Raw genomic sequence first — 27609 nt, forward strand, 5'->3', positions numbered from 1 at the left:
TTTACGAATGGGTTGAATTTTTTAGTTAAAAGACCTTCAGACAAAGATAAAAACTAAAGTCTAACTACAGTATTTATGGTTTACATAATGTACCATTTTTACAAAATACCATAGTCATAGAATGCAGATAGGCCAATACAATACCTATTTGTTCATTTTGTAACTGCAAATTTTATACTTTCAGCCCTTTTCTCTGAAATGCATGTCTGTCTTTCATAGCTTAACCTCAATAAACCCAAATATCAAGTAATATTTTCCCACCCAAACAAGATCTCATTTAGTGTTTCCTATCTCATTGAAGGGTACCAATATTTTTACAGCTGTGTAAACCAGAAATGTAGGACTCATCCTTGACACCTCCTTTGTTTGCCTTGCTTCCCATTATTCAAGTCATTACTAGGTCCTGTTGATTTAATCAAATTTTTTTCTTTTTAAATCCATACATTTCTCCCTATCAATATGTCACCATTCTACAAAGCAAATATCATTCTCACTACTGCAGGCTCTGAACTCATCTCTCTACATCCACCCCTGCCTTCTGTGTTTGACCAAAACCCAAGATAGCCCACAAGATTCCCTGGGGGTACAAGTTCTATATAATTCCCTCCTTGTAAGTGCAGGCAGAACTGTAAATATGATGGATTTCACTGCCATATGAACCTGATGTTACATGATAAAAATGAAGAGATTTTAAAGATATAAAAACCCAAACCAGTTTATTTTTTAATCAAAGGGAGGTCATCCCAGACTTATGACCCATGGAAACTGTCAAGATATTAAGTCTGTATTATATTAAGTTGCTAAGTTGCTTACATAGCTGTAAAAAACTAATACATTCCTCCAAATGATTCTAAACACATCTGCCAGAGTGCTCCTTTAAAAAAAAAAAAAATTAAGATTTTTTTTTCTTAAAACACTTTTTAAGAGTTTTGCATTACCCTTCAGATAAAATACTCAAACTGTTTAGTACCATTCCCCATAGTACCCCTAATGCTTTGCACATTTCTAGGCACAAAAAGAGAGTTTTTATATATTTATTAAAGAAATAATAGCCGGGCGTGGTGGCTCACGCCTGTAATCCCAGCACTTTGGAATGCCAAGGCAAGCATCACAAGGTCAGGAGTTCAAGACCAGCCTGACCAACATGGTGAAACCCCCATCTCTACTAAAAATACCAAAAATTAGCTGGGCATGGTGGCGGGCACCTGTAATCCCAGCTACTCGGGAGGCTGAAGCAGGAGAATCACTTGAACCCAAGAGGCAGAGGTTGCAGTGAGCGAGATCACACCACTGCACTCCAGCCAAGGTAACAGTGCGAGACTCGTCTCAAAAAAAAGAAATAAATACACCAAACAAATATAAATAAAAACAAAGCAGGGAATACAAAATAATCTCAGAAGGTTACATTTAAAGTTAAAAATGAAAATAGATACTAAAAAAAATTTTGTAATGAAAAAGGTGGTGTGGTCATTAGAGAAACGCAAATCAAAACCACGATGAGATACCATCTCACGCGAGTCACAATGGCTATTGTTAAAAAGTCAAAAAACAACAGATGCTGGTGAGGTTGCAGATAAAACGAAACATTTATACACTGTTGGAGGAAGTGTAAATTAGTTCAACCATGGGGAAGACAGTGTGGCAATTCCTCAAGAACCTAAAAGCAAAACTACTATTCAACCCAGTAATCCAATTACTGGGCATATATCCAAAGGAATAGAAATCATTCTATCATAAAGACACATCCATGCATATGCTCACTGCAGCACTATTCACAACAGCAAAGATATGGAATCAACCTAAATGCTCATCAATGACACATTGGATAAATAAATGTGGTACTTATACACCGTGGAATACAACACAGCATAAATAAGAAGAAAACCACATCCTTTGCAGGAATATGGATGAAGCTGGAGGCCATTATCCACCGCAAACTAACGCAGGAACAGAAAACCAAACACAGCATGTTCTCACTTCTAAGTGGAAACTAAATGATGAGAACACACGGAGACATAAAGGGGGTGACAGAGAGTGGGAGGAGGGAGAGGATCAGGAAAAGTAACTAATGGGTAGTAGGCTTAATACCTGGGTGGACGAAATAATCTCTACAACAAACCCCCATGACACAAGTTTACCTATATAACAAACCTGCACTATAACCCTGAACTTAAAAGTTAAATTTTTAAAAAAAAAGAAAAAGGTAGTGAAAGAAAATGTAAAAAGCAATGAATCTTTATTTCATATAAAAGAAATATAAAACTCTCAAAGATTTGGCTTTCTTGTCGTTTAGAAAGAAGCTCTCACAGTGGAAGACTATAATATGACATAAGAAGAAATGTGGACTTGGAGACACAGAAGGTGAGATAAATGGATCAATGTCAAGCTTACAAAACATTCTCTAGAATTCAATTACAATTTCCTCACCTCTTCCTTCTAATCTTCTAATTCCATATTCCTGTCCAATTTTTATAATTATAATAATTTGATGTCATCGCTTTCATAAAATTACTCCACAAAGTAGTGGCTTTTCAATAATTTTCCTACCCCTATAGATCTGAGTGGTATAATAGCAGCAACAAGTATCCCTAGGAGCCTCAGTATACAGACGATATTTAAAGTGTTGGGACTGAGTAAGATAACCTCAATGAAGAATATAGAGAAGAAGAAACAAAGACTGTGTCCTAGGGTACTCCACCTTTTAGAGATAAAGAAAAAAGAAAAGACAAGCAGAAAGAACTGCAAACAAGTAGCCAACAATGAAAAGGTTAACCAAAAAAGTGTGATGTGCTAGAAGAAACTGTCTCAAGAAGAATAATTAATTGGGTCAAATACTGCTCATTTATAATTCTACCTACCATCTATCTACCCCACATTAGTAATACGAAAATTGGAAATGATGAAGAGGTTAAGATCCTTGGAGAAAAATGCAAGCCTATTTCTCACAATCACATTCAAATTTAAGTTTCTAAATCAATGGAAAATTCACAATCAAATTTAAAGGCCTAGAAAATATTTCAATCAAAACTTTTTGCCATTGTCATTTTCATGCTGTTAAGAGAAAACCCAAACTTCAAACCTAAACTTCTAACAATGTCCAGAATGCTTTCATTTCAAAGAAAATCATCATACCTCTGCCAACTTGTATGGCAAAATAAGCTTTTCTCCCACTGTCACCGTCTTCCTTGTAACTAACGCTTCAAATAGCATCTCTTCTTTAACCTATGAAACAGAAAAGTAAACTCAATATGTAAGATTTATGACAATGGGTTGAATTATCTTTTGAAAAAGCCAAATAGAAGAGGAAAAGCTTAATGAGATTAGCAATTATATAGCAGAGAAAAAAGTCAATACACTGGGCAATTTTAATACTGGCCAAAATGGAATTTAAGTGTCCCACTCAAAAGACAAATGGGTTTTTTCAAGTTAAAGTTTGCTTTCTGATCATAACAGAGAAACATGTTTCATTGTGCAGAATACAGAAAATATAGAATAGTACAAAAAACATTTTAAGATGATCAACCACAATCCCACAAGCTGGAGGCAAGGACTAAAAAGTGACAGCACTTCTTGAATTCCAGAAATATTCCAAAGGATATTTATTTATGTTTCAGATATTTCTTCTTCATGAATCTTGAATTCTAGGAATATCCCAAAATATACTTATGTTTCAGATATTTCTTCTTCATGAATCTTGAATTCTAGGAATATCCCAAAATATACTTATGTTTCAGATATTTCTTCTTATTCATGAATGATAAACTTTTAAGATAAAGTTGACACTTCCTTTGTTCTCACTCTCTCCCCAGAGGCAAATACTATCATGAATTTCACATTATCATTTCAGTTCATGTTTCTATACTTTTATATGTATTAAATATATTCATAAACACTATGCTATACTGTCAAATGAATTTAATGTTTACCTATAAAGTATCATATTCCCCATATGTTTTTCAGATCTAACTATGTGGATAATCTTTTATTATTATTATTTTTTGAGACAGAGTTTCACTCTGCCATTCAGGCTGCAGTGCAGTGGTGCGATCTCGATTCATTGCAGCCTCAACCGCCCAGACTCAAGCAATCCTCCCGCTTCAGCCTCCCAAGCAGCTGGGACTACAGGCACACACCATGTTGATAATTTAGATCAACCTTATTCATTTTAACTGCTATATAGCATTGCAGCATATAAATACACCACAGTGTGTAATCCATTCTCCTCTTTGTAGGCATTTACACTATTTACAATTTTGCATGATTAGAAAATAAACCACAATGAATATTGTTGCACATGAGTTCAAAAGTTTCTGTGAAGAACAAACCTAAAAGTAGAAGGTTAGAGCATACATATTTTCAGCTTTAGAGAATACTACCAAACTCCTATACATAATTTTTACCAATATGCTCTCTCAGCAGTAGCACTGAGAGTTCTTGTTTCTTCCAAACCTTGACTATACTTAATGTTACCAGACCTTAGAATTTTGTCATGATGATGGGCATGAAGTGGTAAAACAAGGACATTTTATAAAAGTATCCATACATAATAAAAACATAAGATTCATAAATGTAGGCAATATAAAAATTTATCAGGTAAAAAATATTAGATTATAACAGCTGTGAGTAGTAGCTCATGACTGTACTCCCAGCACATTAGGAGGCCAAGGTGGGCGGATCACTTGAGGTCAGGAGTTCGAGAACAGGCTGGCCAACATGGGAAACCCTGTCTTGACCAAAAATACAAAAATTAGCCAGACGTGGTGGTGCACACCTATAATCATAGCTACTCGGGTGGCTGAGGCAGCAGAATCACTTGAAACCGGGAGGCAGAGGTTGCAGTGAGCGAAGACCACGCCACTGCACTCCGGCCTAGGAGACAGAGTCAGACTCCATCTCAAAAAAAAAAAAAAAAAAAAAAAAATAGATTATAAGGAGGAGATTGAGTTATAAAATGATAGGAAGAGGCATTACCCTGCCACCAACAATGTACGATAGATCAACAATCTTTTAAAGAACAACTTTGAACCATATTGAATGGATAAATATTATCTAGCAAATATAACACCTTTCAGAGCATTCACTGATCAACTCTCAAATTCCAAAAACTGGAAATAATTTGAGGCATATTTACTCCACAAAACGCAGTAAAGCCAAAAATCAACAACCAAATTTAAATAAAAGGCCTCAACCTTTTAGATTTATTTAAAATACATTAAGGAACAAAAATAATACCAGATTACACAAAAATGACAAAACTAACAAAGCTAAGAAGAAAAATGTAATAAAATCCAAAGCTATATTGTGAGGTATACTGCAGCAATTATTAAAAGTAAATATTGGCTGGGTGCGGTGGCTCACACCTATAATCCCAGCACACCTATAATCCCAAGGCAGTATGACTGCTTGAGCTCAGGAGTTAAAGACCAGGTTGGACAACACAGCAAGACCTCCTTTCTACTAAAAATAAAATTTAATGTGCCTGAGCTCCCAAGTACTCAGGAGGCTAAGGCGGGAAGATTGTTTGAGCCCAGGAGATCAAAGCTACAGTGAGCCATGATCGTGCCACTGCATCCCAGCCTAGGGCTACAGGCACATGCCACCACGACCAGCTAATTTTTTTTTTTTTTTTTAGACAGAGTTTTACTTTTGTTACCCAGGCTGGAGTGCAATGGTGCAATCTTGGCTCACTGCAACCTCTGCCTCCCAGGTTCAAGCAATTCTTCTGCCTCAGCCTCACGAGTAGCTGGGATTTGAGACGGGGTTTCATCATGTTGCCCAGGCGAGTCTTGAACTCCTAAACTCAAGCAATCCACCTGCCTTGGCCTCCCAAAGCACTGGGATCACAGGTGTGGGCCATCGTGCCCAGCCTCATACCATGGACTCTTATACAACAACAAAAAAGAAGAATATAGAATACAGAAATCAGCATTGAAAGATCTCAAAAACATACTAAGGAATGAAAAAAAGCCAAGTTTCAGAATAATACATACAGTATAACATTTACATAAAGACTGAAAACATGCAAAACTATATATTCTTTATAAAAACATCTATCTATACTAAAAATATAGAAACAAGAATAGGAATGATGAACACCAAATTCATAACAGTGGTTACCTCTGGTGGAGACAGGGTACAAGGGTACACGGTGGGCTTCAATTATATGCAATATTTTATTACTTGAGTGGGGCTGTAAGGGTTGATTATATTGTTTTCTATATAATATTGTGTGCTGGCAACATTTCATAACAAGGAAAAAAGGAAGAAAATATCCTAAAACAAATTAATATGTAACAAGTAAAATGTTAGAACTGATCAATCTAAAGGCCAACTCTTTGAAAACATGAAAGATGGCTGGGCGCGGTAGCTCATGCCTGTAATCCCAGCACTTTGGGAGGCCGAGGCGGACGGATCACCTTAAGTCAGGAGTTTGAGACCAGCCTGACCAATATGGAGAAACCCCGTCTCTACTAAAAATACAAAATTAGCCCGGCGTGGTGGTGTATGCCTGTAATCCCAGCTACTCGGGAGGCTGAGGCAGGAGAATCGCTTAAACCTGGGAGGCAGAGATTGCGGTGAGCCAAGATCACACCATTGCACTCTAGCCTGGGCAACAAGGACAAAACTCCGTCTCAAAAAAAAAAAAGAAAGAAAACATAAAAGACAAATCTCACACAAAGCAAAAGAAAAAAACTAAGAAACACAAATAGCTAATACCATAGAGAAAAATTTTAAAGAGTGAAATTAACAGACTATTTACAAAGAACTCGAAAGCAGGCTGGGCGCGGTGGCCCACGCCTGTAATCCCAGCACTTTGGGAGGCCAAGACGGGCGGATCACGAGGTCAGGAGATCGAGACCATCCTGGCTAACAAGGTGAAACCCCGTCTCTACTAAAAATACGAAAAAAAACATTAGCCGGATGTGGTGGCGGGCGCCTGTAGTCCCAGCTATTCAGGAAGCTGAGGCAGGAGAATGGCGTGAACCCGGGAGGCGGAGCTTGCAGTGAGCCGAGATTGTGCCACTGTACTCCAGCCTGGGCGACAGAGCGAGACTCCGTCTCAAAAAAAAAAAAAAAGAACTCAAAAGCAACAAATTCTAAATATCCAATACATCATTTTTAGAAAAACACAGATCATCCAAATGACTCAAGCCAGATTTGAAAATCCTAAAAAAATTAGTTACAAAGGAACAAATAAAAAGACATCAAATACAGTTGCTCATAAGGTTGACCTCTCTCAAACCCTTGAGGAACATATTATTCTCTGCTAATGATCCTTCTAACTGCAGAAAAAGGAGCAAGGGTACAAAAACTCTCAACTCATTTCATGAGTACTCTTTAGCACAAAAACCTGACAAAGATTGTACATAGATCTACGCATACCCACATAACCCCAAAACATACTAATCTTGTATATCATATTTGGTAAGGATCCTAAAGAAAATATTACCCAATTCATGATTTCTTAATCAGCTCCTCTATAATTTTCTAAAAATTATTAAATATATTACTTTTAGAATATTCAAAAACTATTAATACAGAACAAGTAGCAATGGGTTCAATACCCATTCTACAAAGTTTCTCATATTTACCTAATTAAAAATCTGATATGTAATTAAAAATCTATTCTTGGCCGGGCACAGTGGCTCACGCCTGTAATCCCAACACTTTGGGAGGCCGAGGTGGGTGGATCACCTGAGGTCAGGAGTTTGGGACCAGCCTGACCAACATGGTGAAACCCCATCTCTACTAAAAATACAAAATTAGCCGGGCATGGTGACACAAACCTGTAATCTCAGCTACCCGGGAGGCTGAGGCAGGAGAATCACTTGGACCTGGGAGGCAGAGGTTGCAGTGAGCCGAGATTGCACCACTGCACTCCAACCTGGGCAACAACAGCGAAACTCCATCTCAAAAAAACAACAAAAAAAACCCTATTCTTTATATTGTTTCAACAGATGTTAAAATACACTCAAAATACATAAACCTGATAAAAACTGAACAGTTTTTGGTAATGATGATAGTTCTAATATCTCATAACAAAAGCATCTTCCACAATTACCCACAATTTATCAATTGGAGTTTGTTCACCTTTCAATAATTTTCACAAGTATCCATGCCAAATAGGCATTAGTAAAGGCTCAAAACATTCATTATTGCCTCAGGTAACTACAAAAAAAACCTGAAAAGTAAACAAATAAAGTTAAACGACTACTTTAAAAACAATTTGTTCTTCTATTCTATATTTATCATTGAATTAAATCACCATGGGAAGGAGAGGAATTAAATTAAATCACAACTAAAGGGTTTGACTGTTAAATAAACCAATCAATGTGCTTATCTTTGTACTCTATCTCAACCAAAGCCTTAAGATTGCAAATATTATTATCAGTCTTAACCAACTAGAGGCAATCATTTTCTAAAATAATTTCTAAGTACTAACTAAAGACGGGATAGATATCTTCTTTAGCTCCTGAACTTTGAAGCTATTTTCTTTCTACTTAATACTAAACCTCAGCCCTAGAACCAATCCAAACTATACACAAGAAGAAATTTAAGAAGCTGGGGTTCAAAACTGAGATTTTCTGTCAAATCACATTTGCTATTTGCCATTGTCTTTGATACTGGTTAGCCCAATTCTCAGAATTAGATTTCTCTCTTTTTTTTAAACCCATACCTGAGTTCCTCTTTGAGTTGCCTGAATTGTTCTTATCAGTCTCTTACCAAAGAAGAAAACGATGCACTAGAAACAGAAGCCCTGGTTTCTGCTGAACTGCCTAGACTTACAAGTAAGACCATCAGTCGCAATGCCCTGTCACAATACCAAATGCTTGACTAAAATATCACCTGAAATGCCTGACTAAAATGCCATCTGTTCTCTGGCCTTTATGATCTTCAAAATTACAACCTTCAGATACCACACTCCATCTCCTGGTAGAACTTCTTTCCAGTAAGTCTAGTTCCAATTCAAGGTACTCCCTTCTCCTGCCTCTTCCTCTGCCAGGTTATCATTCCGCTGAAGTTAATAAGCAATGCCCAATCACGTGCAGAAAAAATAAACACTGGGTGGTTAAATAAGAAAGAGGTATCTATTGCTCTCAAAGAGCACTGCAGCCTTACAAGAGACACAAACTAATAATTAACTTTATACTCTAAAACTAAATCATGCTACGTAGAAACAAATGCTCTGCATTTAGGGAGTCAGTTTAGACCACTTAAGGTTAAACCACATGAAGTGGCCTATGAACCAAGATTTGGAAGATTAATAATATTTTTTAAAAAAGCAAGCTATTCATAATTGTCAAAAACTGGAAATGACCAAAATGTCCTTCAACAGATAAATGAATAAACTATAGCACATCTATATAATGGAATATTACCCCATGATAAACAGAAATGAGCTATCAAGTCACAGAAAGACATGAATAAATCTTTTTTTTGTTTCTAGAGACAGGGTCTCGCTCTGTTACCCAGGCTGGAGTGTAGTGGCACAATCTAAGCTCACTGCAACCTCTGCCTCCAGGATTCAAGCCTCCCACCTCAGCCTACCAAGCAGCTGGGACTACAGGTACACGTCACCACGTCCAGCTAATTTTTGGTTTTTGTTGTTGTTGTTGCTGTTTTTAGTAGAGACGGGGTCTCCCTATGTTGCCCAGGTTGGTTTTGAACTCCTAGGGTTCAAGCAACTCACCTGCCTCAGCCTCTCAATGTGCTGGGATTGCAAGCATGAGCCACCAGACATAAATAAATCTTAAGTGCGTATTACTAAGTAAAACAAATCAGTCTGAAAAATCTACATATTGCATGATTCGATTATATTACATCCTGTAAAGGGCAAGTCTATATATCTAGTAAAAAGATCAGTGGTTGCCAGCAGTTTAGGGGGAGGGATTGAACAAGTAAACCACAGGGGATTTTTACGGCAGTGAAACTATTCTGTATGATACTATAATAGTGGACACATGACTTCTTGCGTCTGTCAAAAACCAAATAGCATGAAGAGTGGAACTTAATGTATGCAAATATTAAAAATTATTTAAGAGACTGGGGGATTCCATGAAGGAATGTAGACCATGACAAGAAAACAGCATGCATGACAGGTATATGAAGCCTCAACAAATGGGGTGGAAGGAAAAGGTGCTGTTCTAAGTAATTTTGGAAATGAGTGACGTCTGCAGGATTAAAGGCAGAAGGAATTGCTCATAAGCACTGTATTCTAGTTGAAAAAGTCATTTCCCAGAGGGGCACAGGTTAACAATTTTGATACCACTATACATGTATACTGGAATTAAACAAGTAAATGGATCGCAGAGGACAGAAGACAGCTTTCTCATTGTTGAAGCGGGAGTTCACAGATAAGCAAGGGAAGAAGGCTAGAATGATCCACGTGGGGAATGGATTACAGTTGGAGACATTATCATGAACTCATGTTTACCTTTATATAGATACAGATGATTACACAGGTTAGTATATACATACATATATTTCCTTGCTATGCCAGACGATAGGGCCTATAAGAAATGACACCCCATCTGATGGGACAAATCTGGCAAGATGAGAAGGGGTAGGCAAGACAGAAGTTAGCTAAGAAAACATGATAAATCATCACTCCAGGAAGAAAGAATCAGGTAATAAAGTCCCTTGATGTAAGAAGAAGCATGGTAGGAGATAAGAACCTTTATGTCCTATTCAACCCATAAGGAAAAAAAAAAAAAGTAGTATCCTTTTTTCTCCACCCACCCAAATACCCCCATCTTGAAACAAAATAATCTAACCAAAATCTTAGTATGAGAAGAAATCTCAAATATGAAAAGAGAAAAATTAGCATAGTCTCAGAACATTATACAGTCTAGTATGGAAATATTCATCCTATCCAGCAAATTTAGGGACTATGGATGTCTGGAGCAAGTGGAGGCAGAGGAGAAAACACAAATTTTATAAAGATGCTGCCACACTCAATAGCAAACTGAGGCAGGTATCAAGAAAAATTCGATCTTTTGGAAATGCTATTTTAAAATAGTGCCTAATAAAAGCATTATTAATAGAAAGCATTAACCCATTTACACCTACAAAATACACAAAATAAAAAATAAAAAGTTACAAAGATTTGAAATGACAACTGAAAATGTAATCACTCACCTCTAATAATTCTGAGACAATAGGCAGAACTTCAGGATTACAGATATCAATGGAGTCATCCCGGTATGTCTTCTTTTTGTAACAGATATTACCCAAATGTAGTATGGCTGAGAGAAGAGAGAAAATCCTGGAAAAATAAAACACAAATTATAGCTTAGTTGTGTCCATTCCCAAAGCTCATTTCATTCTAAAATTCTAGTTAAGCAAATTAACCAGTACAAATATGAAGTATTTAGTCTTTGGAAAATAAGCAATATGGGAATAATTACTAAATTTACTGAGGGTTTACTTATATGTCAGGTACTGTTCAAAATGCTTTTCATGGCCTTAAGTATACCACTTCTTATATAGTCATTTCAAAGGGACTTCTGCTACTGCCTGAATTTGTCACAGTGTTTTAAAAAGGCCATGCCTCTCTAAATGCTATTTATCCTGCCAGGAATGCTTTTTTCCTATACTGTTTCAGATACACTGAATCAGAATTGCCAAAGGAAAGGTCTTGAATCTGTATTTTTTTATCAAGTATCTTAGCTGATTTTTTATTATTAGTTATGTTGTTAAAATGCTTCTCTATACCATATTATGGTATTTGGGGTAAATGGTTTTTTGTGGTGTGTGTGTGTGTGTATGTGTGTGTGTGTGTGTGTGTGTGTGTGTTAAGTATGAAGCCATGTTGGGTATATTAACCTCTACTGTGAAACAACTTCATATGGACCCTCCATTCTAAATTTCCCTCCTGAGTCAGAAGAGCATGTGCCCTCCAATCAACAACTAATCCCTCCACTTATGCTATATATCCCATCGACTCCTGTTAATTCAGGAACCTTAGGTTACCAAGGACCTCCATGTAGCTAAGAACAGTATATTATGTTATTGACTTATCTGACATCTCAGAGGCATTTAACATGGCTAAACAATCCATTGAAAAACTCTTCCTCAGTCTCCTTATATATATACAGCTTTGTGTCACGTGCAGTTATTTTCTTAGAATAAATACGGCTTACAAAATTTGGCTTATGAAAATTGAACACAATGTTTTCCTAAAATTACGAAGTATTCCAACTAAAACAAAGATATTGCTTTAGGAACCTGAGATATTACCTTAGGAACATTTGAGAGGTACTGAATCACCATCTAACTTATAAATCTAATTTTTCAAATAATTTAAAATTTTTCAATCTTTGAATCATTCACATGACTCACAGGAAATACAAGTCTATTATAAAAATAATTAATGTTATTCTGGATTAAAGAATAAACTATCAACTGAAACATAAAAACTAATGGAAGTCAAAAGACAAAAACAAATTCATGAACCTCTTTTAAAAATGATTTTTAATAGAAATTCACTAATTTTCATTGAACTGTAGTTTATGTCACCAATTGAGTTGGTATGCCAACTTACATATTGTATTATTTGATTCTAATTGACTTCTCATAAAAAGATTCTAGCAAATAGCCTGCTAATTAAAGAGTCATACCAATGATGTAAGTACAAGCAAACAAGAAAACAGCAGAGGTGATCTTCTCCTACTCTCAGTATAGGGTCATCAATCATGAGGTTAAAAATTAACAACAGAGGTCGGGTGCAGTGGCTCATGCTGGTAATCCTAGCACTTTGAGAAGTCGAGAAAGGTAGATCACTTGAGCCCAGGAATTCAAGACCAGCATAGGCAACATGGCAAAAAAAATACAAAATTAGCTGAGTGTGATGGTACAAGCCTGCAGTCCCAACTTCTTGGGAAGTTGAGGTGGGAGGATCATCTGAGCCTGGGGAGGTTTAGGCTGCAGTGAGCACTCCAGCCTGGGTGACAGAGTGAGACCCCGTCTCAAAAAAAAAAAAAAAAAATTAACAATATAACCAGATCTGACATACTCATCAACACAACTCTCCCCCTCAAAAAAGTTATAAGTAATTATTTTTTGCCGGTGAGAGCCAAGGTTGAGTCTTTAATTTTAAATAATTTGTTTCAAATATAATTTATCTCATCTTTATCTCAAATTTTTATATTTTTAATTAGTTTAGATTTACAATTAAAAAACTTAATAGATATAAACTATACAGAGGAAATACACTGAAAATTAAATACTATGCATCTGATAAGTATGCATAATTTAATATGATTAGAGATCACTGATATATAAAAAATGAAGAGCTATAAAAATAGCGTTACAAAGCAAAAGTTTTAAGTAAGGTCCATGGATCAGCTTCAGGGGCACCATAAATTCCTGCATTTATATGCAAATTGTTAAGGATGTACATTTTACAACAACAACAGTGTCAGCTTTCATCAGACTCTCAAAATAATTTATGACAAAAAAAAGGAATTAGAAATAATGCTCGAGATGGATGAGGTACTAGATGAGGAATATCACTTACAAAACTATTTAAAAAGACCAATGGGAGAAATCTTTCAAAGACGTATCATGTGTTCTCTATTGGAGGTATAAAAATACAACAAGTAAACTCACTGTCTTCGTGTCTTGGGAAGAAATCCTACCATTTCCATGGCAAGTTGTAGGCGCTCAAAGTCATGTCTCAAATCTTCTCCTTCCACCGTGAAGCAATCCTGCTTATTTAAAATAAAAGTTTAAAAATCAAGATTATATATTTTAAAATAATGTGGGCCATTCAGAAATATGGTAATTTAGGATAGGTACCTGTATGTATAAATGCAAATTAGAGCTGGTAGAATAGTTAGACCTAGTCAAATTCATTAGATCTCTTATCTTACTACAGGTATGCAAACTAAACACATACTTACTAAAATACCAATAAGTTACTTTTGTTCTCCCTTTCACAATCACCAAGATTAGGATCTCAAAAGTTAACTTAAGATAAAGAGCTAGCTGTACTTAATAAGTGTGCTGATACTAAGTTTGATTTTGAGTGGTTCTAAAGAGTTTCAGAAATTCAAAGCATTTAAGAGCACTCAATTCCACCAGCAACTATTATTTATTCAACAAATATTTAACAAGTGCCTACCCTATGTAAGGCACTGAACTAGATATTACTGACACAAAAATAAATTTTAGAAGAGGCAATAATTTAGTTGAAGAGTGAACCCCAGATTTATATAATATAGTTTGTTACATCTATCTAATCTATATTTATATACGTCTATATAGATATGTTATTTTTTTTTTAAGATAGGGTCTCATTCCTGTTGCTCAAGCTGGAGTGGCATGATCTTGGCTCACTGCAGCTTCGACCTCCCAGGCTCAGGTGATTCTCCCACCTCAGCCTCCCAAGCAACTGGGACTACCCAGCTAGTCCTACCATGACCGGTTAGTTTTTTGTATTTTTAATAGAGACAGGGTTTCACCACATTGCCCAGGCTAGTCCTGAACTCCCGGACTCAAGCAATCCACCCACCTAGGCCTCCCAAAGTGCTGGAATTACAGGCGTGAGCCACTGTGCCCAGCCTGTTACATCTACATTAGATATATACATATATAATTATTTATATATTTTATATATGTAATTATTTCCTAATGGAATAACAACATGGTAATCAAACAAGGAAAGAAAGTATATGTGAAAGTATAGAAACCCTCAGAAAACATGTCAGATGAGTCAGTAAAAATAGTTATGAATAGTCACACATGCCTGTAATCCCAGCTACTTGGAAGGCTGAGGTAGGAGGATTGCTTGAGCTCAGGAGTTTGAGACCAGCCTGGGAAACACAGCATGACACCATCTCAAGAAAAAAAAAAAATTGCTGTGGAATACCAGGTTAAAAAATACTACTTTTTAAGCGTAACCCTTGCATTTCAGTTCCTAAAACAGTCAAACAGTGGTAGACATACTCTAAATCTTCAAAACAATAAGTAAGTCATAAATCTCTTTACTGTAAGTTCTCACAGTCCCTTGCACTTTCAAAACCCTCCTCCCATTTGCATTTACCTTTTTAATGCCTATCTTCCTAGGGAATATTCTCTCAAGTACTCAGTGAAGTATATGAACTGTTAATTGTCTTATTAACTGCAGATCCCCAGTGCGAAGTCAGTGCCAAAAACAAGTCATTATTTAGGTAAATAATAGTCACTGAATTATTGAATAATATATAAATATTGAATTGAATGAAACATTCCTTTTTCAGAAATAAAGAAAGTGCTCATTTATTTTCTAAAAAGTATTTATCAAGTATTTACCATGTACAAGAAAATCTGTTTTAGGCACTGTAAGCATTAGTTAATGAATATCTAAAGTTTAAAATTAAGTTTTGAAATGCTGTTAACAACATTTTTATTCTCTACATGGAAAGCTACACATGCATAGTTTAAAAATTTAAATTCACCACAAGTAAAGTTCTTTCTGAGAACCCATGCATTTAATTTTATTACTATAAAACTTTTGATAAGAAATTTTAAGACATTCTACTGACATGCCAATGTCCTGCTCATTAAAATACATATTTTTTTTGAGATGGAGTCTCGCACTTGTTGCCCAGCTGGTGTGCAATGACGCAATGTCTGCTCAGTGCAACCTCTGCCTCCCGGGTTCAAGCAATTCCCCTGCCTCAGCTTCTCAAGTAGCTGGGATTAGAGGTGCATGCCACCATGCCAGGCTAATTTTCTTATATTTTTTAGTACAGACGGGGTTTTACCACATTGGCCAGGCTGGTCTCAAACTCCTGACCTCAGGTGATCCGCCCACCTCAGCCTCCCAAAGTGCTGGGATTACAGGAGTAAGCCACCGTACCCGGCCCTAAGATAAATTTTTAAACGCATTCTTCTTTTACCTATAGTAAGTAACCTTTTATAAAAAGCTCTCTTGCTACTCTTCCCCCTAGCCTCAAAACACAAACAGTTCATTCGCTTTATGATTTAACAAATATTTTCCTATTACAAGTGGCAAGGCAGGGGGAATCTATGCTTCCAAATGTGTCAATAATGATTCTTCTAACAGTGTTCTAATCTGCCCTAAAAGTAAATGGAACAATTGATGTATATAAAATAGTGGGAAAGTACACTCAAAGAGGCACTGAAATATATTTGTATTTGCTCTTATCCTTAATCAAATGTTCTTAGAAACCCAAAGTGGTCTCAGTGAATATCAAAATCATAGTTTAAAAAAAATGTTTATTAATTCCCTTCTCTGTTTCTCTGATGGTAACTGTAGAACAAAAACTAAGGATAAATTAAATCTCCCAGAACAGAAATGACTTTATCTTAATTTGGGCTCCCTGGGAGGCAGATCTTGAGACAGACCAAGAGTCAAATACAAGTCACAGACAAAGTGAGAAAGTAAAAGAGAAGACAGACTAAACAGTCTGTGTTAACTACTATGAAAGTAGTTAAATGGAGTTTAATCCCAAGGTTATCTCTGGGAAACAATATAAAACCTACTGAGGTGAGGGAGCTACTGTATTTATATACCATCTCATCTCTCATCAGTCATTGTTTGAGGACTTCTGGAGGGAGCAGGCAGCTGTTAATTCCCATCACTTCTAGAGGGCCCTACAAATGCCAAGGCCTTCCAGGGTTCTGGAAAAAGCCTTCAGGCCCCAGGATCCAAATACTGGTCAGCCAGAGTCCAAGGAAATGGTAAGGTTCATTCCAAGGATAAGGCAGGGAACTAACCAACAACTGTTACAACCCCTTCCAATGAAAGAACATAGGCAATCCTTCTGTCAGCTCCGTATAAGTTCTTGTTTGTACTTGATAACATGCCACTACATTCCCCCCACAAACATACCCAAATGCTCTTTCATGCTATCAGACCTTGCTCTTTCTATGAGGTGACACATTTTCTCATTTACAAATGCCTAGGATAAACCTAGCATGTAGTAGGCAATTAGTGTGGGTGTGAGGGAAAGAGTCAAATTAGATATTTTCTTCTATCTTGTCTCTATTTCTTAAAATGGTACTTAAGAAATCATACTATCTTGTCTCTTTTTCTTTTTTCTTTGAGATGGAGTCTCGCTCTGTTGCCAAGGTTGGAGTGCAGTGGCACAATCCCAGCTCATTGCAACCTCCGCCTCCTGGGCTCAAGTGGTCCACCTCACCCTCCTGAGGAATAGCTGGGACTACAGGGGTACACCACAGCATCCGTCTGATTTTTCTATTTTTTTGGAGGGACAGTGTTTTGCCATGTTGGCCAGGCTGGTCTTAAACTCTTGGGCTCAAGCAATCTGCCTAGCTCAGCCTTGCAAAGTGCTGGGATTACAAGCATGAGACACTGCCCAGTTCCATATTATATTTGATCCTTATAAAACCTCTGGTGGTAGTTATGATTGCCTTTCACACAAGAAGCAGCATTGGCTCAGAATTTAAGCCAATTGCTCCTATGGTGGTGAAGCTTGTTAATAGTGTAGCTGGGATTCCAACCAAGCCTATGTTATTTATCTCCTTTTTTCTTAAGTGATCTCCAGCATCTTTACTAACCTTCCAAGTCAATTGTTCCAGTTTATGTCCTGCACTCTACACTGGTAGTTATAAAAATGTATGATTTCTTAAGTACCATTTTAAGAAATAGAGACAAGTGGCCGCACACGGTGGCTCATGCCTATAATCCCAGCACTTTGGGAGGTTGAGGCAGGCAGATCACCTGAGGTCAGGAGTTCAAGAGCAGCCTGGCCAACATGGTGAAAACCTCTCTCTACTAAAAATACAAAAATTAGCCAGGCGTGGTCCCGGGCGCCTGTAATCCCAGCTATTCAGGAGGCTGAGGCAGGAGAATCACTTGAACCCAGGAGGTGGGGGTTGCAGTGAGCCGATATGGTGCCACTGTGCTCCAGCCTGGGTGACAGAGCGAGACACTATGAAAGAAAAGAAAAGAAAAGAAAAGAAAAGAAAAGAAAAGAAAAGAAAAGAAAAGAAAAGAAAAGAAAAGAAAAGAAAAAGAAAGGAAGGAAGGAAGGAAGAGAAGAGAAGAGAAGAGAAGAGAAGAGAAGAGAAGAGAAGAGAAGGATTTTAAGTGCTTTTTTTAAATTTTTTTGAGACAGGGTCTCACTCTGTCCACCCAGGCTGGAGTGCAGTGGTGCAATCTTGGTTCACTGCAACCTCTGCCTCCCAGGATCAAGTGATTCTCTCACTTCAGCCTCCTGAGTAGCTGGGACTACAGGCACGTATCACCATGCCCTGATAATTTTTTTTTTTTTTTTTTTTTGGTAGAGACGGGGTTTCACCATGTTGGCCAGGCTGGTCTCGAACTCCTGACCTCAAGTGATCCACTCGCCTAGGCTTCCCAAAGTGCTGGGATTACATAAGCGTGACCCACCGCACCTGGCCAGATGTGAAGTGCTTTTTAAACGGAAAAATATATGCAGAGAAAGTTGTGCAGTATGCAGAGACCTTATACTAGACTGGCAGACGGTGAGGAATAAAGCCGGAAAGACAATGTTTAAGGATGTGACCACAAACTTACAAACTGACAGATGGGTTTTGGCAGTAGGAATCTTTATACTGCAAAAATACTTAAAACAGAGTGGATGAAAACATTATGGTTTCAGGGTATCTTGCCCAAGTTGCATCATGATCTCTGAAAGCACTACAGGAGGTCTACCTCATAGGAAACAAGCTTCCACGTATTTATAGATGTTTGGATTCCTGTAAAGGTAGTAGTGACCAAGACTGGAGCTTTGTCTCCACAGAATAATACAGGTCAAATCCCTTTGCAGTATGATAGAACCAATAGTGTCCTGAGACTGTCACTTATGGCAATGACCATTAAAACCCTACCTAATAGTTGGACCCTAAAATTCAAGGCTCAGATAAATAAAAGAATTTGATGAGGCAGACCGACCCTTTACACTGAAGTTACTCAGATAGCTTTTTTTTTTTTTTTTTTTTTTCTGAGACAGAGTCTCACTCTGTCACCCAGGATGGAGTGCAGTGGCAAGATCTCGGCTCACTGCAAGCTCCGCCTCCCAGGTTCAGGCCATTCTCCTGCCTCAGCCTCCTGAGTAGCTGGGACTACAGGTGCCCGCCACCACATCCAGCTAATTTTTTGTATTTTTTAGTAGAGACGGGGTTTCACCGTGTTAGCCAGGATGGTCTCAATCTCCTGACCTCATGATCCGCCCACCTCGCCCTCCCAAAATGCTGGGATTACAGGCGTGAGCCACCGCGCCCGGCCTCAGATCAGCTTTAAGGTACAATGGCAGACATCAGCCAACATATTACCAGTATTTAATTCATTCTCCACATTTTATAATTGAGGAAACAATGGCTGAGATGTTAACAATAATAATAAAAATAAAAAGACATTTAACAGATTATTACCACTTGAAGAGGGGAAATTAACACATTAAATATTCTTCTACATGTCAGTCACCATAAGAGTTACTAAAACCTCAAAACACAAGGAGATAATTATATATACATTTACAGAAAAGAAAATAGATTCACAGGTTAAATAACTTTCCAAAGCTTAAAAAAAAAAAATCTTATAAATAACAGGGCCGGCCAAACCAAAATCTATGTAGTTCCAAATCCTCTGCTCTCTCCCATGCAACACTGCTGTTTGTGCTTATTTAATAGGATAATCCTTAAATGGAACTAAATCACCATACAAGGGCAACAACAGGTACCTTGTAAAAAGCAATTTGCTAACTACAGGTCTCCTTGGGACCATTTATACAATTCCACGAAATACGTAAGTAATGTAGTACAACAGAAGAGTCCTCAAACAATCCCCTCTACCTATGATGCTAGTCACATAAGTTCTAATAACTCACAGGGAAACAAAGTTTAGTTTGTCCCCAAATATATTATGAGGAAGAGCTAACAGGAAAGAATAAAAGATCCTCAGACTGCTTGCTTTTATTAACATTAAGAAAAACAATCAGAAATTAAATTTCAAACTATAATAGATTTTAAAACACAATAAATGGATAATGGTGATGAAAGTATTATTAAGGGAAGAGGAGATTATGGCTACAAAGTTCTTCTAAAGGGAAAGATGGGTAATGATGACTTCAATGGTGGCAACAACATTCACTATGCACTTACTAAGGATTATGTATTCTATCAAGTTCTTTACATGCACAACTTTAAGACTCACAAAACTTAAAGACCATTATTTATTAACCCCTAAAATAAATGATACTGGAAAATAAACCAGCCAATATTCATGTTAGGTCATTCTGCTTCAGAGCCCAAATCCTTTTTTTTTTTTTTTTTTTTTGAAATAGAGTCTTGCTGTGTCACCCAGGCTGGAGTGCAATGGTGTCATCTTGTCTAGCTGTAGCCTCAACCTCCTGGGCTCAAGCAATCTGCCTGCCTCAGCCTCCTGAGTAGCTGGAACTACAGGTGTGTATCACTATACCTGGCTTAAATTTTTGTAGAGATAGGGTATCGCCTTGTTGCTCAAGCTAGTCTCAAACTCCTAGTCTCAAGCAATTCTCCCACCTCAGCTTCCAAAAGTGTTGAATTACAGGCATGAGCCACTACTCTCGGCCCCCAAATTCTTAAGTATTACTTAGACTATCTCTGAAAAGTAGCAGATCAGTTCACAACTTCACTGTAAGCTCAGAACAGATGATTAAGTCTTCTATTTGCAGTATGTGTTTGCAGTCCCCTACCTGCTTTCCAAGGAGGCATGGTCACTTGGTGTAGTACGTGAAAAAGGAAAAGGGGGAGCTTCTTAAGAATGGCAAAACAACTTAAATTTTTTCTGTTAAAATGTGTCAGAATCTGTAAATTTATATGTCAAGTGTTTTTTTCCCCAAAATGTTAAATCTAAACTCCAAAATTACTTGGTTATGTAACAGTAATACAATTAAAATTTCTCTAAAAAAAATTATTATTCATGTATACTGATCGTTCTCACCTGGGAAATAGGCTAGTTCTGCAATTAGTAAAGTTTATAAACATGCAGTGAGAATCAAAGTTGTGGTTCTTTAAAGCAAGGACTAACAAATGTTTTCAGAAAGAATATTTAATAAATTAATTCGTTAGTTAATTAATAGATATAGGAAGATTAGTGTGTGTTTTCAGCCTTTTTACAACTAACTTAATTGAAAACTTAAGAAAAAAATTTTGTGTTCTTTTTATGGTTACAAACTTGTCATAAAATATAACAAATAAAGCTAAATTTAGCTGGGCATGGTGGCTCATGCTTATGATCCCATCACTTTGACAGGCCAAGGCAAGAGAATCACTTGAGGTCAGAGGTTCAAGACCAGCCTGGACAACATAGTGAGACTCTGTCTCTAATTTAAAAATATACTTATTAAAATATAATAATACAATTTTTTAAAAATTAAAGCAAAATTTACCTATTCACTTTATATTACATCATATATCCCCTTAAATCACTCAATTTAAAACACAAAATAGGCTGGGCATAGTGGCTCATATCTGTAATCCCAGCACTTTGGGAGGCCAAAGTGGGCAGATCACTTGAGGCCACGAGTTCAAGACCAGCCTGGCCAATATGGCAAAACCCCATCTCTACTAAAAATAGAAAAATTAACTGGGCATGGTGGTGCACACCTGTAATCCCAGCTACTTGCGAGGCTGAGGCATGAGAATCACTAAAACCCAGGAGATGGAGGTTGCAGGGAGCCAAGATCATGTCACTGTACTCCAGTAAAAGAGCGAGACTCTGTCTCAAAAAATAAAAATTAAAAAAAAAACCTTATTTATAGGAATTTCAATACTTATTTTTGGATAATTTTATTAAGGCTACAGACTGGCTACTGGGGAAAAAAAATCAAAGAAAAATATACATGCATTCATTATGTGTAAAGATTGTTGACATATAAAACATAAAGAATGCAATTTTTTGAAATAAACAATAATTACCACTCGTAGTATGTAGGTAATGAAACTACTAAAAAATAATTTTAAAAAATAAAAGGGGGAAAAAACTACAGTTCATACAAATCCACAGCAATGCTGAGGAATCAGGAATATAATCAATTTAATGTTTTTCAAAATAAATATTGAATGTGGACTGTCTTAATGACCAGAAAATATCCAAAAAAAAGTAAATTAACTGGTTTTAAATCAACAAACTATACAGATATAAATCAATCATTCAAAAGAAATGAAACATTGATTTATCTTCCTTCCTAGGATTCTTTGTATTTCAGCTGATTTGCATTCTAAATCTTCAGATGGATGCAAATGCGCAATGTGAGGACCCTTTGACAGGAACACAGAATATTTAGGTACTTGTACTGACCGGCTCAGAGTCATAGCAATAATCATCCCAGCTCTGTCTGAGGGGTTTCTTTGTTATCTGAAAGTAAGGCAGATTAGTTAGGTAGAAGTAATGGTTATTATACTTTTCTAATGATCTCTTAGATGTGGTGTGCAGGTAGTACTGCTGCTATCCATTTAAAAGTTATTTTGCATAGCAGCATAAAATGAGAAATAACGAAGTAAATATTCACATTCTTGGAGACTGTATACTATACTACCGAACTTACATATACCATGGGCTCCAGTGACTGTTATTTATATAAACTGAGTCCCATATCCTATGAATACTGACATTATGACAGGAATATATTATGGTCATTAATTACAAAAAGATCTGAAAGAACAGCAAAATTTCAGACTTCTCCAATACTAACAACTATCAGCTCATTTATGAGAGAACATTACTTTATAAAAAAGAAAATCTTTAATCATCCAAATATAATGCACATAGTTTAAACCGGGGAGGAAAAAACTCAGAAGCTGAATTAGCAAATATTTTTGAAAAGCTACTTAATTCTATGCATAAAAATTAATAATATTATATCAGAAATTGGTACTTTAAATAACTTGGAATTCTCAATATATTAATACAAAGTCATTAGTTTATATTAATATATGTAGTTTCAAAATTAAGAAATAACAGTTAATACAACACACTGTATTATCTTGGGGAAAGCCAAAGGTATAACTTTCTCTTTTTTTTTTTGAGATGGAGTCTTGCTCTGTCGTCCAGGCTGGAGTGCAGTGGCACAATCTTGGCTCACTGCAACCTCTGCCTCCTGGGTTGAAGCGGTTCTTGTACCTCAGCCTCCCAAGTAGCTGAGATTACAGGCGTGCCTCACCACACCCAGCTAATTTTTTTGTGTTTTTAGCAGAGACAAGGTTTCACGATGTTGGCCAGGCTGGTCTCGAACTCCTGACCTCAGGTGATTCAACTGCCTCAGCTTCCCAGAGTACTGGGATTACAGGTGTGAGCCACTGCACTCAGCCAAAGATATAACTTTCATAACCCTAAATATATACTGCTATCTTTGAACCATCATCAAAGTGCCAATTTGTTTACAAAACCTTCATAAGGATTTTTTTAACTGTCATAAAGGAATTTATTTCCATAGACATTACATCTTGCCTCCAACAATGGAAAAATAAGGGGAGACAATCTATTATTTAAATGATCTATTGTTTTACTAATTCCATTAATGCTGGTTGTAAAATTTTTGTTATTATGAGAAATAATAAAATTAGTAAAGTCAATGTAATGAAAAGTGAGAATTACTCCTTAATGTGGAAGTTTAGGGATGAATTTTGAGTTGTGAGGAAAGATCCAAATTCTCTAAGTCATTTGCCTTTGATCACCTTCATACTGAATATTTAAGAAGATTGTTCATTAAATTATAAAAATAGTCATACTCTAAGTGTCATAGTATCATGCAAAGACGTATGTGTATGAGACTTCAAAACATGCAAATTAGGTTTCAAGTAATCCCTTGCAAAGGACAAGAATTAATCATTAGTAACATTTAATATCTTGGGGGTTGTAAAAGGTAAATCACTTTAGTAAAAGTAAAGCATTTTTCTAATAGAGTAGAAGTATCAATAAACAGCTTATTATTATTTTCCCAAAGAATCTCACAGAAAACGAAAAGCACATATATTATCTGAGCTTTTAACATTTATATGAGGATGGTAATCATCCTCAAATTTGAGAACTGCATCACCTAAATTTGTAGAGTACACATATGAAAATGCTAGCTAATATCCATTCCTAGGTTTGAGAAAGAAAGTACCAGAAAAAAGACATTTTTCAAGCATTAAATTTAATACTGCCCTCCACTTCAAAATGCTTTTTATGAATTCTCACCTGATTGAGATAATGATATTCCTCTGGTTGCTTAAGATGGAATGCTGATCTCTCGTCTTCACTTGCTCCTGCAAGGAGGTAATAGAATACATGATAGTTCCTGTGGGAAACAAAGAGGTACAGTTTTATAATGTGTGACTTATGGTTATCATTTAACAGGGGGAGGAGGGAAGCAAACAGTAATTAGTAAAATGTATCAGCTTTGCTTCATTTTTTTAACATAAATGTGATAAATTCAGCATTTAAGTACTCCTAAAAATTGAATGATGTTTTGGATGTGGAATACAAAAGAGAGGAACGAGGGCAGCAAAATTAACAAAATTAGGACCTCTGAAAATTCTCTTCTGCATAAAACCAATGAGAAATCTGGCAAATCTGTCATAATTAACCTTTTCAGAACTGTGGAAACTAATCGAAAGCCTGCAACAACCCAGAGAGTGTTTACTCAATAAAAAGAGCTAAATCTCAATAAAAATGGCTTTGTAGTGTTTTAAACTTGCCCTATTCCATCCCCTTGAAAACCAACAGCCTGCAAACTTGGAGATCAGAAGCCTGGCAGCTACCAGAAAGGTCAGAACAGGGTTTGAGCTTGTTCAAAGCCTCATTCCCTAAGAAATATCATTATTTGAACTGTCTGGTGGTTCTCTGTAAGCAGCCATACTCAAGGCTGACTCTACAAGATTCGATTTGGACTTCATATCGTGCAAAGATCTTTTCCCCAGAGGCATCCACAGAAACTGAGACAATCGCTGAACAGCCTACTTCCTAAAGCAGTGGATCAAAGTTGGGGCAAACAATAGGCTAAACCAAGAAACTTAAAAGGAAAAGCTGGCTTTGAAAACCTCCAAAAAATTTCCTAGGAATCTAGAAGGCCATATGCATGCATAACGCTGTGGACATGCCCAGGGTTGTATGTGCTCTCAGAAAAAAAAAGATGAAATATAAACTCTCACCCCCGGTTAACTTTGAAACCCTGCACAAGCAGAAAATAAAGGCCAAGGTAGATTTGTAAAATACCTAGCTGAATGTTGAAGGCATGGAACAATATACACAGAGAGCCCTGTGGCAAAGAGTGAGAGACTTACTTATTGTTTCCAAGCATTTAAATAAATCTCTGTCCAGTTATTACCTGACATCTAAGTTAAATAAGCAGATACTTCAATAGCCACACTCAAAAAAGAATATCGACTTTATAAAATTAGTTCAGAAAAGTCACAAAACAATCAAACAGTAGGAATAAAAACAACAATCAAACCCCGGGAAGGAGAGGACTCATTTCCAGAGTTGCCACATTATATTATTTTAAAAATCAAATTTTTCGACCAGGTGTGGTGGCTCACGCCTGTAATCCCAGCACTTTGAGAGGCTGAGGCAGGCGGATCACGACAAGAGATCGAGATCATCCTGGCCAACATGGTGAAACCCTGTCTCTACTAAAAATACAAAAATTAGCTGGGCATGGTGACGTGCGCCTGTAGTCCCAGCTACTCCGGGAGGCTGAGGCAGAAGAATTGCTTGAATCGAGGAGGAGAAGGTTGCAGTGAGCCGAGATCACACCACTGCACTCCAGCCTGGTGACAGGGCGAGACTCTGTCTCAAAAATAAATAAATAAATAAATAAATAAATAAATAAATAAATAAATAAATAAAAATTAAAAATCCAATTTACTTTTTTTTGTTTCGTTTTTGTTTTGAGACAGGATAGCTGTCACCCAGGTTGGAGTGCAGTGGCATGCTCATGATTCACTGCAGCCTCAACCTCCTAGGCCCAAGTGATTCTCCCACTTGAGCCTCCCTAGTAGCTGGGACCACAGGTGTGCACCACCAAACCTGGCTAATTTTTGTATTTTTTGTAGAGACAGAGTTTCCCTGTGTTGCCCAGGCTGGTCTCGAACTCGTGGGGGCTCAGGTGATCTACCCATCTTGGCCTCCCAAAGTGCTGGGATTACAGGCGTGAGTCACCATACCCAGCCAAAAAAAATCCAGTTTTCAACAACAACAAAAAAAATTATAAGGCATGCAAAGAAAGAAGACAGTATAGCCAATACAAAGTAGAAAAAGTATTAATTAATAACTGTCCCTCATCTCAGGCTGACTGTGCTGTCCTGATTGTTGCTGCTGGTGCTGGTGAATTTGAAGCTGGTATCTCCAAGAATGGGCAGACCCGAGAGCATGCCCTTCTGGCTTACATACTGGGTGTGAAACAACTAATTGTTGGTGTTAACAAAATGGATTCCACTGAGCCACCCTACAGCCAGAAGAGATATGAGGAAATCGTTAAGGAAGTCAGCACTTACATTAAGAAAATTGGCTACAACCCTGACACAGTAGCATTTGTGCCAATTTCTGGTTGGAATGGTGACAACATGCTGGAGCCAAATGCTAACATGCCTTGGTTCAAGGGATGGAAAGTCACCCGTAAGGATGGCAATGCCAACGGAACCACGCTGCTTGAGGCTCTGGACTGCATCCTACCACCAGCTCGTCCAACGGACAAGCCCTTGCGCCTGCCTCTCCAGGATGTCTACAAAATTGGTGGTATTGGTACCGTTCCTGTTGGCCGAGTGGAGACTGGTGTTCTCAAATCTGGTATGGTGGTCACCTTTGCTCCAGTCAACGTTACAACAGAAGTAAAATCTGTCGAAATGCACCATGAAGCTTTGAGGGAAGCTCTTCCTGGGGACAATGTGGGCTTCAATGTCAAGAATGTGTCTGTCAAGGATGTTCGTCGTGGCAACGTTGCTGGTGACAGCAAAAATGACCCACCAATGGAAGGGGCTGGCGTCACTGCTCAGGTGATTATCCTGAACCATCCAGGGCAAATAAGCGCTGGCTATGCCCCCTGTATTGGATTGCCACATGGCTCACATTGCATGCAAGTTTGCTGAGCTGAAGGAAAAGACTGATCGCCGTTCTGGTAAAAAGCTGGAAGATGGCCCTAAATTCTTGAAGTCTGGTGATGCTGCCATTATTGATACGGTTCCTGGCAAGCCTATGCGTGTTGGGAGCTTCTCAGACTATCCACTTTTGGGTCACTCTGCTGTTCGTGATATGAGACAGACAGTTGCGGTGGGTGTCATCAAAGCAGTGGACAAGAAGGCTGCTGGAGCTGGCAAGGTCACCAAGCCTGCCCAGAAAGCTCAGAAGGCTAAATGAATATTATCCCTAATACCTGCCACCCCACTCTTAATCAGTGGTGGAAGAACGGTCTCAGAACTCTTTGTTTCAATTGGCCATTTAAGTTTAGTAGTAAAAGACGGGTTAATGATAATGCATCGTAAAACCTTCAGAAGGAAAGGAGAATGTTTTGTGGACCACTTTGGTTTTCTTTTTTGCGTGTGGCAGTTTTATTAGTTTTTAAAAATCAGTACTTTTTAACGGGAACAACTTGACCAAAAATTTGTCACAGAACTTTGAGACCCATTAAAAAAGTTTAATGAGAAAAAAAAAAA

At 37.3% G+C, this 27609-nt stretch overlaps 1 protein-coding gene and 1 pseudogene across 6 annotated transcripts in view; one reads left to right on the forward strand and one right to left on the reverse strand.

Annotated features, from left to right (window-relative positions):
- MYO9A (myosin IXA) overlaps window positions 1-27609 on the reverse strand; it is a 304154-nt gene that overhangs the window by 180099 nt on the left and 96446 nt on the right. For 4 of the 5 annotated variants that reach the window (XM_030814687.1, XM_030814685.1, XM_003267171.4 and 1 more), the window contains exons 5-9: window positions 24158-24257; window positions 22277-22333; window positions 13612-13709; window positions 11140-11266; window positions 3133-3222 (exon numbers count right to left, since the gene is read on the reverse strand). In XM_030814687.1, the coding sequence (XP_030670547.1) occupies window positions 3133-3222; window positions 11140-11266; window positions 13612-13709; window positions 22277-22333; window positions 24158-24257 (472 nt within the window). The remainder of the gene's footprint in view (window positions 1-3132; window positions 3223-11139; window positions 11267-13611; window positions 13710-22276; window positions 22334-24157; window positions 24258-27609) is intronic. The other variant, XM_030814686.1, reaches the window with a different exon arrangement.
- LOC101175884 lies at window positions 26241-27471 on the forward strand (annotated as a pseudogene). The gene has a single exon (XR_004030551.1). The product of XR_004030551.1 is annotated as a putative elongation factor 1-alpha-like 3 (transcript).

Source organism: Nomascus leucogenys, chromosome 6, assembly GCF_006542625.1.
Source record: "Nomascus leucogenys isolate Asia chromosome 6, Asia_NLE_v1, whole genome shotgun sequence".
Lineage (NCBI taxonomy): Eukaryota > Metazoa > Chordata > Mammalia > Primates > Hylobatidae > Nomascus > Nomascus leucogenys.